The sequence below is a fragment of the Micropterus salmoides genome, unplaced genomic scaffold (genome assembly GCF_014851395.1).
Source record: "Micropterus salmoides isolate LMB-PRFRI ecotype aquatic unplaced genomic scaffold, ASM1485139v1 Ms_hic_scaffold_5, whole genome shotgun sequence".
Classification (NCBI taxonomy): Eukaryota; Metazoa; Chordata; class Actinopteri; order Centrarchiformes; family Centrarchidae; genus Micropterus; species Micropterus salmoides.
In genome coordinates this window covers 6,559,636-6,578,932 of record NW_024044237.1, presented here as the reverse complement: position 1 = coordinate 6,578,932, position 19,297 = coordinate 6,559,636, and the positions used below count along the sequence as shown (strand labels likewise).

The 19,297-nt window shown below is 41.1% G+C and overlaps 1 protein-coding gene across 4 annotated transcripts; it reads right to left on the bottom strand.

Annotated features, from left to right (window-relative positions):
• Positions 1-79: 79 nt before the first annotated feature.
• On the bottom strand, positions 80-18,864 carry LOC119888835 (tectonic-1-like). 4 transcript variants are annotated; one of them, XM_038699591.1, is made up of 14 exons: positions 18,565-18,864; positions 12,764-12,881; positions 11,837-11,970; positions 11,395-11,546; positions 11,193-11,295; positions 9,012-9,124; positions 8,486-8,506; positions 2,667-2,801; positions 2,284-2,409; positions 1,578-1,663; positions 1,288-1,425; positions 1,039-1,192; positions 479-610; positions 80-382 (listed from the first exon to the last, which is right to left on the bottom strand). In XM_038699591.1, exons 1-14 carry the CDS (start codon positions 18,839-18,841, stop codon positions 236-238), a joined length of 1,836 nt encoding a protein of 611 aa, XP_038555519.1. In that variant the 5' UTR covers positions 18,842-18,864; the 3' UTR covers positions 80-235. The 4 variants fall into 4 exon arrangements, 2 of the variants coding, with proteins under 2 accessions (XP_038555519.1, XP_038555520.1); XR_005441957.1 differs by having other exon boundaries at positions 241-382; positions 479-626; positions 1,039-1,155; positions 1,244-1,425; XR_005441958.1 differs by having other exon boundaries at positions 241-382; positions 1,039-1,155; positions 1,244-1,425.
• Positions 18,865-19,297: the final 433 nt, after the last annotated feature.

Genomic DNA, 19,297 nt, shown 5'->3' with positions numbered 1-19,297 from the left:
CTTGTACATAAAACTAAATTTGCATCTGCTTAGTGACATTTAAAAGTACTGTATGTTGTGTAAGAAAAAGAGATTTAAGTAAAGTGATTTTGTTTATTAAAATTTTTTATAAATAATCTTTAAAAAATCCTACATACATTATTCACAAAATACACAGTTAAAAGGTAAAAAACAGTGCTTGTTGTCATAAATGCCACGTGCCAGTGTGCATGGTAAATGTTACTGCACGGACTGTTCAGACAAAAGGGAAGAAAAAGTCAAAGGGTAGCTGGGCGTTGATGGTGGGCGTGGCTCTGTAACCAGGAAGAGCGGCAGCAGAAATTGGTATGAAGGTCACTGAGCTCCTGATTGACAGGATGCTGCTGCCTCCAGGTAACAGGGCCTGTGGGGGAAACAGGCAGCAGACACGATCACACTGCAAGGTATCTTTTAATTGTTCTTAGTGTCCTGTCAGTATTTATAGAAAAGTGAGTCTTACCAAACTGCTGGTGTTGGTTTGGATTACTTCTTTGATGCTCACAATCTGAGGTTGGGGGTTCACCAAAGATCCATATGTAGTCCATTCAATATCTAAGTGAAGTGACAATGGGATGCTGCAACTCTGTGCATCCTGCAAATCAAACATACTGCTGGACTGTTGGCTCACAACTAAAGCATGTTCTAAATGTGAAAATGTGTACAGATGAATTAACATTTATTTCATTCAAGTCACCACACTAAGTGTTTGTGGAATGGAAACCACACACTGAGTGACCACCTCCAGTAATGAAAAAAGGGAGTGCATAAAATAAATAGATGAAGAAATAATATCCAAACAAAAACTTGGGGGAAAAAGGCAATGTAGAAAAGAAGAAACCTCCTTTTGTCTCACAAACTGTCACAAATAAAATGTCACTAAAATGCTGAAAGATATTTTATTGTGGACATTAAATATGTACTGGACTTCCTCCGACATGGCTTAAACTTCTCCAATCAGATTCAGGATTTGACTAGAGCACTTTCAAGACCTGAAACTCTTGTATTTCATACTGTGCTCACCTGGGGACTGAAGTTGTTCTTGATTGGCACCCAGTCCAGTGGATAGTCTAACGGGGAGTTTCCAAAGGAAGCCACATACTGGGGATAGTTTGGTCCTCTCAGAACATCGAGAAGCACCTGAAAGACCAGGGAGCAGTTGACAGCATCCTCCAGTCTGCAGGGAGAGACAGTCACACATGTATAAAGACAGAGGGAAACACTGTACCTCTACCACAGTGACCAGATTGGTTGGGTGTGAAGATGTCCTGCCTTAATGTGCAGCCACCCACAGAGTCCAGACCAAACTGGACAGGGGAGCGCCTATGTGGTCCCTGCAAACAGTCTTGGTCCTCAGCACTGTGGAGAAGAGACAGTGTGTCTCTGGGGCCTGTGCTTCTAGCAATCCCAGTGAAGACAACAGTTAAGGACATATCCTGGGCTTTGTGACACATCAGACCATCAAACACGGTCAAAGTACCCCTAACCCCATACTACTACTGTCCAGGGACATCATTAAACCAGGGTGGGGGAAAGCCAGCGTTTAGGCAGGTAAAGGATATTCTGCTCTTTTTGTTCCAGACACAAGAGGTCGTCCAAACACATAACCTGGATTTCCACTGTATTGGACAGCCACCTCCCCGTCCTCCTGCCAATTGGACATGAGACAAAGTACATTACTCACGTCTAAAAAAAGAAGACGTTTCAATAACATTACATTTACTGTTTGCATACATTAACAAGAGTCATAAAGGTTGTGTGTAACATGAAGGGGGGGTACAACTTTCATTCATTGTGCAGCCTTGTGTCGTAGAATGACAAATAAATGTACCTTGGACTTAACCTTAATAATGAGTGAAAGGTTCATTAGTGTACATCTACAGAATAATTTTGCAGCTTTTAAAAAAAGTAGAGAATCAGGCAAACATATAGCCTTCTGGAGCAATGTAGCCAGACACTGATGTTGGACACATTCTCCTTCGTCCCTTAGGTGTTGGATAGGGTCGAGGTCAGGGCTGGGAAAACAATGTCTTTATGGAGCTGGCTTTGTGCATTATCATATTGAAAGAGGAAAAGGCCAAACACAAACGGTTAGAAGAACTGTTGTCAAAAATTGTATGTTTTAGCATTAAGATTTCCCTTAAGAAAGCCCACCCCATAAAAAAAAGCCTCGGACAAAAGTACTGGGACAGGGGTGTCCCAGATTTCCTCGTGTAGAAAAAAGCCATGACTCCATGATAAATTCAAAATGTCTTGTTGAGACACTACCTGGACAAATGTGATCTGAAACTCCTGTTCCAGGGGCAGCGCAGCTTCACGAACAAAGCCAAGCACCAGAGACACCGTCACATTCACTATCTCCCCAGCTGGGTTGTACTTAATCACAAAGACAACCTAAAGAGACAAAAATGTCTAATTGGTCCAGCAGACAATAACACATTTTTATGTTATTATAAGAGTTTTCATTCTATATCTGCAATGTCAATATACAGTACTTTCCATGTACTGTGTGTGATATAATCTCCATTTTTGTTTGACAAGAACACAGTACTTCAGGGCAAATACTACACACTTGTAATGTGTCACCAGAAAAAGTCGGCATATTTTAATTGAAGTACTTCAGAACACATGTGGGAGGCTGGTTGACTCACCTTCAACACCACATTAGCACAGAGGACCTGGTTCAGGAGAATAGGGGTGAGGTTTTCTCCACCACTTATCTGTAGCTCAGTCTGAGTCCCATCTACAGACTGCAGGACAACTGAGTCCACTTCCACAGGAACAACCTCCAGCAACATCAGAAACACCCACATTAGTCAACATGTTTCACATCTCTACTATTGGATGGACTGCCATGACATTTGGTACCATTAATAACTTTGGTAATCACCTGACTTTTTATCTAGCGCCACCCACAGGATATATATGGAATATGTCCAGTACTTTGATTTATGACCAAATTCCTGCTAAACTAATGACATTCCTATCGCCCTCAGATGTGCTTTGTGTTTAGTGCTAATTAACCTATTGTTGGCATTGCAGTCTCGGAAGACCATAGATTTCTTGTGGTTGGGTGTTAGGTTGTAGCACAGCGTCTGCTGTGGCTGTATAGTCCAATCTGTGAGAGGCAGACTCGGCCGCAGAAGTTACATGTGTAATACACGGCACTGCAAGTACATGGAAGTGTACTAACTGAGTTGAGACACAGCATCTGTATTGTTTCAGTGTGTCTAACCAGCATTACAGCCATTGGTGTCCATTTTAAAGATATGTTATTATATAGTCGCAGGAAAAAGTATGTGAACACTTTGGAATTACCTGGATTTCTTCATCTAAGTCACAACAATAGACAAACAGTCTGCTTAAACTAATACCACACAAACAATTATATGTTTTTATTGAACACATCACAGCGCAGGGTGGAAAGTATGTGATCCTCTAGGCTAATGACCTCTCTAAAAGCTAACTGGAGTCAGAAGTCAGCCAACCTGGAGTCCAATCAATGAAACGAAATTGGAGGTGTTGGTAAGAGCTGCCCTGCCTTATAAGAAACACACACCAATTTTAAGTTTGAAAGAAAGAAAAGAAAAAAACAGGAAAGCAAAATATGTAAATGTAAATGTGTGTGTGTGTGTATAAAAGCCTGTCAGGGAACGTGGGTACCCCAGCGGCAGGCAGGTAAGACAGCCAGCAGCCAGGGCACCATGGGGAACGGCAGCGAGCCACACCAGGTAGTCTCCGCAGCCAGGGAGCAAGACCGCGGGAGAACCAGGGATGACAGGGCCCCCGCGAGCAGAGGAGACAACGGGACATGCTAATGAGTGGAAGCCCATGGCCCCACACCAGGGGGGCTACAACCCCCACCAAGGCAAGGCGGACCGGCCCGGAGGGACAGCGCGGACCCCCCGGAAAAAAGGCCAGGAGGTCGCCACCCCCAAATTGATCCACATGCAGCGCACTTAAAAACTGAATCACGGGTGAGTTTATTAAACACGGCTACTTTATGAAACGTACTGCTGATGGAGAAAGTCAGCTGAGACACACACAGGAAGAGAGAGATAGTTTTTTCCCACAAGCCATCACTCTGATGAACATCTGATTTCTGACTCACGGTGTCAGGAACAATTCCTGTGCAATAACCCAGAAACTCTGTCTCTAATCAGCCACCTGTTTACTGGCTAACATTTATTATTTATTCACCATTCTCTATTTCAGTGCTGTTCATTGTTATATTGTCATATTGTATAAACTGTATACCTAATCCACCTACCTCGAGTCATAACTCCTGCACAAAATACTTCACTTACTTACTAATACTTATTCATTCCTGCATCCTTTGCACTATGCTTCATTGCACTGTGTACATGTATGCATGTATATGTACCTGTATATCACATCCACCTCCGACATGTACATACTCCTGCATCCTTTGCACTCTGCTCACTGCTCTATTTGTCAATATGTCTATATTGTTTTTGTTCATAGTGTGTATATTTGTGTTGTCTACACTGAAGTCTGTCTGATTTTATTTTTATTATTGTGATTTTGTATTTTTGTATGAGTAAGCACATTGTGAGCAATGTACAATCCAGAGTCAAATTACTCTTATGTGTACACATACCTGGCAATAAAGCTGATTCTGAAAGAGGTGGAGCAAGCCAGCGTGTTTGCCGTTAGAGACCAGAGGTGCAGGCTAGGTGTGTGTGTTTATGCGAGTGTGGGGAGAAGAGAAGCAGATTCAAGTAGCAAATAAACACTAAAATAAGGTGGGAAGTTACTTACAATAACCTACTGTCAATACAAATACATCTACACTGCTACCGCCCCCATCCCCCCACTGGCCGCCGCCACAGTTACACTGTCTTAATGGGAGCTTAACAGTTCAGGGAGTGGGTGTGCCGCGGTTCTGTCTCTTGGAACCACGGCACGAGACCGTGGCCTTTTTTACCACGGTTTCGTTCTCGGTTTCAGAACTTTTGCAGCCCTAATATTAGATAATACTTCAATTCTTTTTGGCCTTCCAGTTCATGAGGATAGTTTTCTTGGCGATGCACAGGGCAGTGAGAAGCATGTATGATGTGTCAACCTCTGTACTAATGTCAGTTAGGTCCCCCAGCACGCACAGTGAGGGGGAAACTGAGATGGGGTACCTTAGCCCGTTGACAGGTCTTCATATCTAACTTTTGGACAGGTGCATATTGCCACATAGCGTGCATGTAACTATCCTAGATTTTACCTGAGCAGTTGCAAAAGTATCTCTAAAAGCCTTGATGTTCATCAGGCCACGATAAGACAAATTATTTATAAATGGAGAAAGTTCAGCTCTGTTACTCTCCCTAGGTATGGCCATCATGCAAAGATGGTTGCACAAGCATAGTGCAGAATGCTCAATGAGGTTAAGAAGAATCCTAGAGTGTCAGCTGAAGGCTTACAGAAATCTCTAGAACATGCAAACATCTCTGTTGACGACTTTATGATACTTAAAGCACTCAACAAGAATGGAGATTATGGGAGGACACCATGGAAGAAGCCACTGCTGTCCAAATAAGACATTGCTGCACCTCAACAGAATGGCTTCAGCAGAAGAAAATGCGCCTTCTGGAATGGCCCAGTCTGTCCTGACCTCTACCCGATTGAGATGCTGTGGCATGACCTCAAGATAGCAATTCACACCACACATCCCAAGAATATTGCTGAACTGAAACAGTTTTGTACAGAGGCCGTTGTTCAGGTCTGATCCGCAGCTACAGGAAACGTTTGGTTGAGGTTACTGCTGCCAAAGGCGAGTCAATCAGTTATAAATCCAAGGGTTCACATACTTTTTCCACCCTGCACTGTGAATGTTTACATGGTGTGTTCAATAAAAACATGAAAACATATAATTGTCATATGATTATTAGTTTAAGCAGACTGTGTTTGTCTATTGTTGTGACTTGTATACTTCTTTGTCGAATCTACGGTGTAGCCTACACATAGCCAGGTAGCCTACCGCCCCAAAAATGTAACTACATGTCTCAACAATAAAGTCTCGGTTCCAAATGTTGTTCATTGTTGGAATAAACATACTTTAGACCTGGACTGGAAGAAAATTAGGGGCTTACCTTCCAAATATCTAATTTTAAATAAGGTTAAGGAAGTGTCTTTTAAAATGTTGCGTCACTATTATCTCTCCAAGGTATTTCTATGAAGACAATAAATCAAAGTTCTCCAATCATAAGCCTTCCTTTGCCATTTTTTGAAACAGTACATCAGAACAATCCTATACTCTTAAAAACAGGAAAGCTATCGAGATCATGAATCTATTAACCCTGTTTAACATTTTTCACTGCTGATTTGTGATCCTTCTTTTTCTGTCAGTCTTACGCTCCTCTGGTATTAAGTGCGTCGAAACGACTGCGGCTGACTTTTGCTGACTTGATTGTCTCAATGACTGTCTTTGAATTTGAAAATGGCGCGATCAGGCAAAAGTTGGTTATTTGATTGTATTATTGTTAAATATCCCTGTTTGAATAATTTAATAAAGTATATTAAAAAGCAAAAGGTGGTTCCAACTTTGTGCAGCTGGAGAAAAGCAACTGCGGCCATCGGACTGCAATCGCCTTGCTCCCGTGAGATTTTAATGTCATGTGACATGGTACAGTTTGTAGCACCGGCAAAAGTTGGACACAATTTCTAACCAGCATGTCTTATGTTAAGTCCAGCATTAGGGTTGGGCAATCTTCTCTATTTTCATATCGTCTGATCATGGCTACCTGAGATCACCGATTGCGGATCTAATCGCCAGGGGGCGACGTTACGTTGCAGCAAGTCAGTGAATTTCTAGAAGAAATAGGCTTGTTAGCTTTAAGAGAAACCACCAGAAACATCTGTAAATGCACAGTACAGTGTTTCCCACAGAATTACCATGTAACTGAGGCGGCGCGCACATGCGGCAGGGAGGAGGGTGCAATCAGGGTGCAATCGATGGCAGCTATGTACACCGTGTCAACCTTGACAACCCGGGTGTAACGTTAACATATCCGTCTCTGACACTGACAGCGTTGTGTTAAGAAAATAGATAGACTAACTTCTCAGAGTTAATTTCAATGCGTTAGTTTTTCTATAAACACACGGCTCCGTTTCAATGTGTTAGTGAGAAAGAGAGAAAAAGAGATGGAGGGAGGGGGAGCGAGTGAGCAAGCAGAGGTGCTGAGAGAATCTATACAATGACTTATGATTTTACTCATAGTAAATAGTATATAGTATGTGGCGTGGTGTGACATTGTGGCGTGTCGTGTCGCCACACATCAATCAATGAATGGGAAACACTGCAGTGTGGTGCAGATTCTAGAGACTGTTTTTATGTCTGATAGTAAGTTAGTTAAAATCGCCTTAATATTGGCACATGAAAAAAATCGATGATCATCCCTTCAATCGTCGATAAGTGACCAATTGCCAATCGGAACAACCCTATCCAGCATCATGTTAAGTCGCCGCATGATGTCAAACGCACTGCTCTTGGGCAAATTCAATCTCAAAACGTTTTGCAATGGTTTGCAACGTTTTCGGCATATTCAACATATAAGTATAAATCAAGCATTAGATGAAGATCAGGAGGTAGAGCAGGGTCAACCCTGGTGAATGCAGATGTAGTGTAAAAGCGCTTTGAGTGGTGGAAAAGACTAGAAAGGCGCTATACAAGTACGGAGCATCAGATAACATTTTATGACCGATTTATGCAGAAATCCAGGTAATTTCAAAGGGTTCACATACATTTTCCTGCAACTGCATATAGGGTAATAAAGAAAATCTTAGTTGTTTGCACTGCAATACACCAATGTTTTTGACATAGATAAAAGCAGACAGGATGTTGAATGTGGTGGATTACATCCCTCAATCAAGGTTCAAGTTTCTGCTGGTGGAATTTTGTACCATATGGAAATCCATTACAGGTGGGAAAACACTTTAACAGATCTAAACACTACCAGTGTAGTTTGCAGAAATGTAAAGCAAAAGTGTAGTGTGGTGTGCAATAACTGATTACTTCATTCTTCTTGGGAACTGAGCAGAAAATTGTGAGAGAAATGTCATTTGCTGTCTTTGCATTGCAGCATTTCACATCAGCTTTCTGTCTTAATGCACTATGTGGCAAGTCCAGAGGAGACATGTTTTTAAGGCCTGTCTATTCATGTCTATTCTTTGCGCAAAAGGAATGTCAGTGTCTTGCTAAATTTCCTGGTTAGGCAGGGCTGTGGTGCCATGTGAACATTTTAAACACAAACTTTTAAGCAGCTCCTTGATTATTTTATAGCACCCAATAACACACAGCTGGGTTTCAGACCATCAACACGGAGCTGAGAGATCATTATAGGATTAGGACTTTAAAGCTGACAAATAACAACAAATAACAACAACTACAGTGCCAAGTAGTGTGAAGACATCCAGTATAACTGGCAGTGTGGCGTATATAGATAAAAGTATACATACTTACTGCTGCATCTTTATTCTTCCCCTGTAGAGTGGAAAAGATTTAACGTCTTTAAATTAACTTCAACTGATTTTCTTTTTGTAGAGTTTCACTGTATTTTGAGAATGTCCAACACAGTAGCTAATTTATCTTACGCAACTTATGTACAAACATTTTACTTTGTTTTCTTAGAATAAAAAAAAAGAAACAAGTAAAAGGAAAAGTCCACCCAAAAACTCTTTCCAGCTATAATTATGGTAAAAAGTAATCTTCTATAGCAGGTGAAGGAAAATAGCAGAAGCATTCAGAAAGGAAGGCTGACAAAAAGTGAACTCAAGAGGTAAATTAGGTAAAATATTACACTTCCATAAAGTTAGAGAACTTGCAAAAGTTGCATGTGTCTCTTTACTTTGGTGGAGTGTTCCCTTAATCACAGTACCTGTCTCCTAGAGTGCGCATTGTACATCACTCACTGATAATATCTAAGAGAGTGAGGGTTTGAGGGTGGACGTTTTCTTTAAGGGACCAGCAGAGTTGATGTAGAACTCACAGCAAATAGCTGAATGTTCGTGTAGGTGTCTATGCTGAGGGCCAGTAGAGTGCTGCAGTCCTGCTCCAGGACCACGCGCCGAGAACACCGACTGCTCTGATCCTTTAGGAACGCTGGGAAGACAAACAGCAACAACACGCAGAAAAATGACACCGATTTAAAGCTCTTTTAAGCATCTTCATCAAAGAGAAACGATCAGACACAACTTAATAATGACACAACCACTCAAACATCAAAATAAAAATAAACAGCAGTTCAGATCTGGGGCTGCACATTATGATAAAAAAACACATTGACAGATATTACGATTGTGACATTGGGTTAGAGGAGGATTTTCTCCTAGATCATTTAACACTTCATGCTGCACTATAAATGTATTTTATACAAGAGGATTAAGTATATGTTTTTTCAGACTGGATAGTTTTGCTGAATATAGATATACTGTAGATTTTAAAGTATTTTAGAGGTTGTGGCCTCCTCCATCCTTATCCATGGCAAAGGTGAATTATGATCAAATTAGAAAGAGGCTGCCTGTAGCTGAGTAGCCCAGTATTATCCCTGGAGGTCAGGGGCTTTTAACCTAAGCTTTTTTCGTTAGTGTTCCTTGTTGCTGTGACGACAGTCGTTACAGTCGTTGAGACTACCTGTGGCCAAGACTGAACGACCATCGTTGGTATCTTCACCTGAGGCCAATAGGTTACGTTTGTTGAGTTTCCTGGGAAGTGATGAAAGGACAGCATTGTAAGTGGGGGATAAGTGGTGGCGTAGACCCCCTCCCCTGTTCAATGACGGCTTCTCCACCCTGGTGTAGATGGCTTCCTTGACACCTCTTTCAAACCATCCATCTTCTCTGTCTAAAATGTGCACCTGGTGGTCCTCAAACGAGTGTCCTCTGTCCTTCAGATGTAAGTAGACTGCAGAGTCTTGACCTGAGGAGTTGGCCCTTCTGTGTCGTGGTTGTTTAGTCTCCCCAATATACAGGTCTGTGCATTCCTCACTGCATTGGACCGCATACACTAGATTGCTTTTCTTGTGTTTGGGTGTGCGGTCTTTGGGGTGGACCAGCATCTGTCTTAGTGTGTTCTTGGGTTTAAAAAACACTGGGATGTTGTGTTTGTGGATACCCTAAATGGACCTTTGTGAAAACAGCCACAAGATCCAAGAAGAACAAAACTACAGGGGATGAAGAAAAGAAGGTCAAATGCAACAACATTGTGATTCCATACGTGTCTGGAGTAGAGCTTCTTCATTCTGTTAAAAAATGTGGAATGGTCTGAAAGAGGTAAAGAAACTTCCAGTCACAGATGATGGTACAGCTGCCCACATGTTACAGATTTTACCACTGAATCAATCACTGGATTCTAGTTTGTAGGCATGACGGCTTCCATCGCTGGAGTGATCTTTATACCAATGTATGTTCAGCTTTCCAAAACGTTCTGACAGGTGTACCCTATGTAACTGACCCTCACAAGTTTGTTTTCAGAACCAACAGATCCACAGAGGATGCCATCAGAGTGGTGCTCAGAGAACAACCTACTGCTCAACGTCAGCAAAACCAAGGAGCTGATCACGGATTTCAGGAAAAAGGAGATAAAATCACAGAGACGGCCAGGACGCAGACAGACAGCAGAGGGGAGAGACGGCCAGGACGCAGACAGACAGCAGAGGGGAGAGACGGCCAGGACGCAGACAGACAGCAGAGGGGAGAGACGGCCAGGACGCAGACAGACAGCAGAGGGGAGAGACGGCCATACATATTCAGACACCGACGACACAGCCTTTGGGAGCAATTTGGGGTTCATTGTTTTCCCAAGGACACGTCGACATGCCACCAACCTTCTGATAAGTGGACGACCGCTCTACCCCCTGAGCCTCAGCTGCCCCTAAAAGCTTGAGGCATTAAAGAGATACTATGTAATTTTGAAAGATGTAATGACACATTCTTCATCTTCCAAATAAAAATTTGAATTCATAAGAAATAAAATACACCCTTGCTCAATTTTTTGAGCAATTAGCAATTAATTTTTGCTAGACATCACTGTGTAACTGTCAATCTTCTCTATTTATGCTACCTTCACTATGTTTTAGGATTCATCATTATCCCATAATTCACAATATTGCCACAGTGGCCACATTTCAGCAAAAGTGACAAAGCCCCACATTATGGGGAGTAGTAGTTACCTGCAGGACTTGTGTCCATACAGTCAGCAGTGAAACTAGGAGCTGGCAACCAGAACGTCCCTCTCTGTCCACTGGCTCCTGCTGTCCCCATCACATCCCCATACTGAAAGCATAAACCATCAACAGTTATTCCATGAAAATTACAAATAGGTTTGAGAGAAACAGGCAGATTAACAGTTACTCCATCAAAACGGAAACTCACCCGGTATCCAGACGAGGCCTGGAGCTCTGCAGTGGACACCGGACCACTGTTCACCTCTGAGCCAAAAATAAAGCTGGTAAATTGTTTGAAGAGTGAATCAAAGTTGCTGTCGGTTGGAAGAGAGGGTGAGGGATGAGATACTCCATCAACACCTAGACAGAACAAATAGTTGAGACAGACTTGAGATGGAGAAAGACATTTCATAAAGTCATCTGTGACATGGCTGCACACTGTGCTCAATATCAGTCTACAAAGAAGTTTTCATAAAATAACAGTACCTATATTATGCACACTTTATTCTGGTAATTAGAAAAATAACTAGTTCATTTAAATCTACTAACTGACCCACTGGTGCAAGGCTTAAGTAATAGATAATATTTTCATTATTCACAGTATGTATTCAGGTACTTTCTAATCCAAATGAAAACTATTAATGACTCACGGTTCTGTGACTGAATGCAAAAGATGTCATAATTAGTCTCCTTCTGGACAGACGACTGTAGCTCTGAGTAGCCATCTATTGCACTCCCTAAAGAGTAGGATGCTACATCACGGCTGCACAGCTGCTTGTTGCCACTGCAACCAAAAGAGAACAAAGGATACCATGTGTAAACCTGCCAGATACACTGAACGGAGGAATCCTATTCATACTCACATACAATGGAAACATTTGATTAAACAGTAGTGTGGTGTTAATCAGGTGGTGTTGTTTGAACCTCACAATTCAGCGTACGAATATTACAAATTTACAACTCGTGAACAAACTCGTGAATAAATCTCATTTCATGACTTTTATATGAATTGAAGTCACCCTAAATTCTAAAACTGTGGCCGGACTCTTATTTTACCACAACTGAAGAGAGATCAAATTTTAAGAAGAGGTCTTCTGATATCTCATTTTAACTTTACAAATCCAACACTTCCTCTATGTTTACTTGTAGTCTCCATGAATTCAACATAACGTACACTTCCACAACACTAATTCTAGCACTACAACAAAAGAATCACGTCACACTCACTTCTCCTTCACTAATTATTTGATTTGTGTTAAGTTACCATCAATGAAACAGCACTCCCTATACAATAGAAGTTTTTCAGTTGTCTCAAAGGGCTTAATCCCGCTCTCCCCCTAGAAGCCTTTTAACTTGAAATGTCAGCAGGAAGAGTTGAGTTTCACTGACAGTAACTTGACTTTGCTACTTTCCTGGTTACTTACAAATCATTAGTATTGAAATGTATGAAATACTGTATACAGTGGGTTATGACGAGATGTTTTTAACTTCTGTATTACTTCTTCAACACCACTCAAGTGTGACCTACAATACCACAAGCCTTTTGTTGCGTCTCTGTGGAAGCCTGGCATACTTGCCTGACAGTGTCCACTGAGCAGCCAGTGAACAGAGCCACCTCCTCACTACACTCTCTGTCACAGCAGCAGTTGATGTCACACACATCCTTGTGCTCGTCACAGGAACACAACCTGTCAACTGACACACACACACACACGCACACACACCAAAGCTCAGATTAAAAGGACATTCTCACAACAAAGCACATTTATATGTTACATGTCCGTTATGTGTTTACATGTTTATATATTCAGTTCAATTTTATTTATATAGCGCCAAATCACAACAACAGTTATCTCAGAGCGCTTTTCATAAAAGAGCAGGTGAACCATGGCTCAGGGTGGGTGGCCATCTGCCTCGACCGGTTGGGGGTGAGAGCCACAGATCCAGACTCCACAGTTCCAGAGCCAGAAAACTTGCAGGAAGTGATAGGAGGAGAGAGGAGAGGGACGAGAAAGCACAAGACTACCAGAAAGGGGAGAAGTTGTGTTAGTAACATGCAATAATGGAATGAGGTTGCATACAGAGGGAGAGAAAGAGGAGGAGAGAGGAGCTCAGTGCATCATGGGAAATCCCCCGGCAGTCTAGGCCTATAGCAGCATAACTAAGGGATGGTTCAGGACTCACCTGAGCCAGCCCTAACTATAAGCTTTATCAAAGAGGAAAGTCTTAAGCCTACTCTTAAATGTGGAGATGGTGTCTGCCTCCTGAACCCAAACTGGAACCTGGTTCCACAGGAGAGGAGCTTGATAGCTGAACGCTCTGGCTCCTAGTCTACTTTTGGAGACTCTAGGAACCACAAGTAACCCTGCATTCTGGGAGCGCAGTGCTCTGGTGGGGTAGTAAGGTACTATGAGCTCTTTAAGATAAGATGGTGCCTGACCATTAAGAGCTTTGTAGGTAAGAAGAATGATTTTAAATTCTATTCTGGATTTTACTGGAAGCCAATGCAGAGAAGCTAAGACAGGAGAAATATGATGGCTGTGTCCGAAATCCCCACTCATTCACTACTCCCTACCCCCTTTGTAGGGAGTTGTATATAGAGCACCATATAGTGAGCTCACTCGCATTATTAAAACACTTTCGGACACTTCTCCGATTGTTATTTCGGCGCCATTAATAACGTCATTGCCGTCGGACAATCAGTTTTTTCTATCAGCGCAATGCATGATGGTATATACAGCTTGGTTAGTGACCATCAGTTGTACACTACTTTTCAAAATGCATTCTGGGATGCATTGAGAATATATATATAGGGTATAATAATTATCATTATACATTCGGACAGCACTACAAAATGGCGAGCTCACTATATAGTAAGTAGTAGGTGATTTCGGACACAGCCGATCTTTTCTTTTCTCTCTTTTCTTAATGGACTTTTTTGAGCAGCCTGATAATAAGGAAGTGCAGTAATCCAGCCTAGAAGTAACAAATGCATGGACTAGTTTTTCTGCATCATTTTTAGACAGGATGTTCCTGATTTTCGCAATATTACGTAGGTGAAAAAAGGCGGTCCTTGAAATTTGCTTAATGTGAGACTTAAACGACATGTCCTGATCAAAGATAACTCCAAGATTCCTCACAGTGGTGCTGGAGGCCAGGGCGATGCCATGAAGGGAAACTATATCTTTAGATAATGCGTCACGGAGGTGCTTAGGCCCCAGAACAATAACTTCAGTTTTATCTGAGTTTAACATTAGAAAATTACAGGTCATCCAGGTTTTAACATCCTGAAGGCACATTTGAAGTTTAGCTAACTGATGAGTTTCATCTGGCTTGATCGATAGATATAACTGAGTATCATCTGCATAACAATGAAAGCTTATGGAATATTTCCTGATAATAAGTGTAAATGCTCCGTATTTGTATAGCACCTTTCTAGTCTTTTCGACCACTCAAAGCGCTTTTACACTACATCTGCATTCACCATTCAGTCACATTCATACACTGAGCCTAAGTGCAGAACAATCAAACAGAAACTAACACATTCAAACACTGGCCAGGGGCAATTCAGGGTTCAGTATTTTGCCAAAGGACACTTCGACATGCAGCCTGGAGCCGGGGATTGAACAGCCGACCTTCCGATTAACAAGCAACCCGTTCTACCCCCTGAGCCACAGCCGCCCCTAAACCAGTACAGAGACAAATCCTTTGTCTGATGCAATAAGGAGGTCGTTAGTAATTTTCACCAGTGCTGTCTCTGTGCTATGATGAGCTCTAAATCCTGACTGAAAATCCTCAAATAAACTATTGCTTTGTAGAAAGTCACACAGCTGTTTAGCAACTGCTTTCTCCAGAACCTTAGAGAGAAATGGAAGGTTAGATATAGGTCTATAGTTGGCTAAAACATCCAGATCAAGTTTGGGCTTTTTCAGAAGAGGTTTAATTACAGCTACTTTAAAGTACTGTGGTACATAGCCTGTTGATAGAGATTGAGCAACCTAGTCGGGATGGGGTCTAAGAGGCAGGTTGATGGTTTAGATGAAGAAATGATTGAAGTTAGTTGGTAAAGATTGAGGGAAGCAAAACAGTCTAAACATATATCTGGTTCTACAGCTGTTTCTAAGGTTCCTGAGTTAAGAGATAAGTTGGTGCCAGTTGAGAGCAGGTCTTGGTGAATTTTGTCTCTAATAGTTAGAATTTTATCATTAAAGAAGCTCGTAACTACTGAGAGCTATGGGAATACTTGGCTCAATAGAGCTGTGACTCTCTGTCAGCCTGGCTACAGTGCTGAAAAGAAACCTGGGGTTGGAATTTTCCTGTTTGAATTGGTTGCAGTGATTTCCAACTTGGGTGTAAAAGACTAAGAACAAGGCTTTCAAATGAGTTATAATTTAGTTTAGGTTTAGAGCTGATTAGTAGGCTAGAGTCGAAGATAGCTGCAACTCCACCTCCTCGGCCTGTGCCTCGAGGAATGTGAGTATTAATATGACTGGGAGGGGTGGATTCATTTAGGCTAACATATTCTCCATCACCCAGCCAGGTTTCAGTAAGACAAAATAAATCAATATCATAATCTGATATTAGTTCATTTACTAGTACACCTTTAGAAGAGAGAGATCTGATGTTTAAGAGTCCACATTTAACTCTCCTATTAGTTTGCACTATTGCTCTTGTGGTTTTAATTTTTATGAGGTTTTTATGCACAGCTCCTCTTCCGTTTACCTTTGATTTAAATAATTTCGATGGGGTTTTGGGTGGGTAACTGCTGAAATAGAAGGGCAGAGAAGTGTGTTAGACTGCGACTCTGCCTCCTGGTCTCAACTCTGGGTTGTCATGGATTTGGTCCACTAATAAACTTTTTTCATTTAATTAAATCCCTGCTGAGTCACCACTCATGATTTAGTTTTCCCTCCTCTTCTGTGTATTTTGTTTGGGGAATTAACCTCTTTAAATGTGCATGTTCATCTTTTCACCTCAATGATAATTCATTTTAATTCAGTTAGAAACTCCTGGACTTTAACAGCTCCTGTGTTTCAGCAGGATTTCTGCTCATGTTCCAAACTTACTGCACATTCAGAATCTCTCCAACATGTCTGTGTTCTCTGACATTTTGAGAAAAAAAGACATTATCACGAGACTGACGTCGTCATTTAATGAAAATTCATGAAACATTTCACTATAGCGTTATTGCTCGGCTGATACAGTCAGACCATCTTACAGACACAGAACTAAATGAGACAAGCAGGTGAAAAAAAAAAAAATCAAAACTAACCGAAAACACTGATCAGGCAGAATTCTCACCACAAATCCACAAAAACTCTGTCACAATCTGGCAGTGACTCACAGCGAGGTGGGTGCACTCGGTTACTATCACAGCGTAGGCTTGTGTCGCATCAGCTGGGTGGAGTTGATTTGTGCAGTCAAAAACTTTCTCTTGTTGTTATGTGCCTCTTCTGCATAAATTCAGATTGTTCTTCATCAATTATTTGATTTAATCCTGGTTTTAATCTCTTAGCACAGATTAATGCAAATAATTTTATATACAGTCTATGTTTCCACCGCAATGGACCAAGTTGTTACTCCTTTCTACCAGCAGGTGGCAGTACTTAAATGAATGCTTGGTTTGTGTCTTTATAAGGGTTTTAAATCCACAAATTATAAACCGAACACTTTTGTTTTCGCCCCCATTCATGATGAGCTGAACTCAAAGATCTAAGACTTTCTCTATGTACACAAAAGGCCTATATCTCTCAAATATTGTTCACAAATCTGTCAAACTCTGTGTCAGTGAGCACTTCTCCTTTGCTGAGATAATACATCCACCTCACAGGTGTGGCATATCAAGATGCTGATCAGACAGCATGGGGATTGTATGATTTGTTCACTGAAATTCCAGAAATCTTAGTAACATTAACTGCAATAAACTATTCATTTTTATCTTGGCTGAACTCCTTTCACACCAACATGTCATCCAGTCTGTTAAATAATTGAATTATTATATTCATTGAATTACATTACACCGTAAACCATAGACTGTATGTAGTTCAGCTCAACTTTATTGTCAGACTTGGGGTCCATTATAAAAACATACAACAATATAGACACACAACAGCTCGTAAAATACAAAAGCACAGAAAATATGGACAATGTTTATAAAAGACAGTTATACCAATACTTCCGCAGGTTCAATAGGTATCATACAACACTATTACTAGGATTCGTCAGCAACTTAAAAATGCTTTTGTGAGAGCCATCCAGTTGACAGATCAATTTGTACATGAGATTTCTCAGTATAGTCTGGAAAGTGTTGACTCTTGCCTTACAAAACGATCACTTGAGCTGCACCACCTAGTTTTTGGTGTGAGTACTAAAATCATGACTTTATTTTACAACGCTGTGTATCTGGAATCTGATCAGATATGGAATGGCATCCTGGTTTGGCACCCTTACCATCCAGTGCAAAACAAAGATTGAAAGACTAATAAAAGCTGCGATGAAGGTTTTGGGAAAGAAAGACTACACTTCCCTTCAGACCATCTTTGAAAAAATGATCTCCCAGGCACAGAAAATCTTGAAGGATCCTTCACATATTCTGCAATCTGAATATGACGTATGACGTTCAGCAAAACGTTATAGAGCTATCAGATGTAAAAGTAACTGCTATAAGCCGTCCTTCATCCCTACTTCCATAGTGCTCCTAAATAATGTGCTCTGAATAAGATGGCTTGAAGCACTTCCAGCACTTTATTTATTTTTAAGCACAGTTTAATATTGGTGATCGCTTTGCTAGTGTTTTCTAACTACCTGATTTTAATTTTGTTTATTATTTTAGAAATGTGGTGGTTGTAATTTTAGAATTTGTTCTCTTGTTTGCAGCTTTATGAGCTCAACTGCAATTGCATATTTTTATTATTCAGAGGTTTCATATCTTTCAGGCTCTACTTCCTTGTAATGAATTACTGACAGGTGTAGTGTTTCAGATACTTGTGCAATGTAATGTAAATGATTGGTGCGGACTGTCTGATATGTATGTGAGTGTAAAGTCCATATGTGTTACTGTTGTTACTGCAGCCTTATGCGGCACTGATGCAGAGACAAATTTCCCTTAGGGGACAATAAAGTTTATCTTGAATATGCTTTAAAAAGCCTTATCTGAACATGGTCTGAACACCTGTAACATTTTCTTGCCTATATATGTCATCATCATCATCATCAGACAACTGATCTGTGAGGAAGTGTCCCAGGTATTTTGTTTTATTACAAATACTTCTGCATAACGTAATGATGACAACACTCTTCGTAGCATTGTACTGCACATCATATTTGAGCCCATAATCACAACATCTATTCAGCAACTGTTTGGGAAACGTTAGCTTACCGCTGGTGACGGGGGTGAGCAGGCGGCCGGTGACGGGCAGCGGCTCGGGGGGGAGGCTCGGTTCAACGGCCTTCTCTGCGCTGCTGTGGAGCGGTGTTGCAGCGGAGTCAAACTCTGTCGTCTGTGTAGTTGTAAAATAGTCAGTAACGTTATATGTGACGTTCTGCTCGCCCAACACAGTAGTTTTCAAGCTGTAACTTGTAGTATTTTCTTTTGTCGTGACGGCAGTAAACAAGATAAATAAACAGAAGAGGTTTGAAGTGGAGTAGGACGCCATCTTTGTTTAAACGTTTCTATGGTTTTTTTCTTCTTCTGTTATTCCTTCTTCTTCTTCTTCTTTTTGTTTTATGGCAGATTGCAACCATGACTTTTGAAGGTGCATACCGCCACCTACTGTATTGGAGTATGTAAACTATTTTCGTTGGGACTACTTTATATCATAAAAAAAAGTAGAAAAGAAGTCAAAAAAAACAAACAAAACAACTACAAAATATGTCCTATTATATATCCCTATATTTTTCAGATATTGTACTACTGCTTTCTGTATATCCTTTACTCCATCTCCTCTTGTGCCTAATAGGCCTTCACGGTTCCACTTCCTTCCTGCCTGACTTATCTTTTTATTTAGCCTCATCCTCTCATCCCTGTATTTCCTACAATGTTATAGTACATGCTCTACATCTTCCCTGGACCTACATTCCAAACATTCATCTGATTGACTTTTGCGCATTAA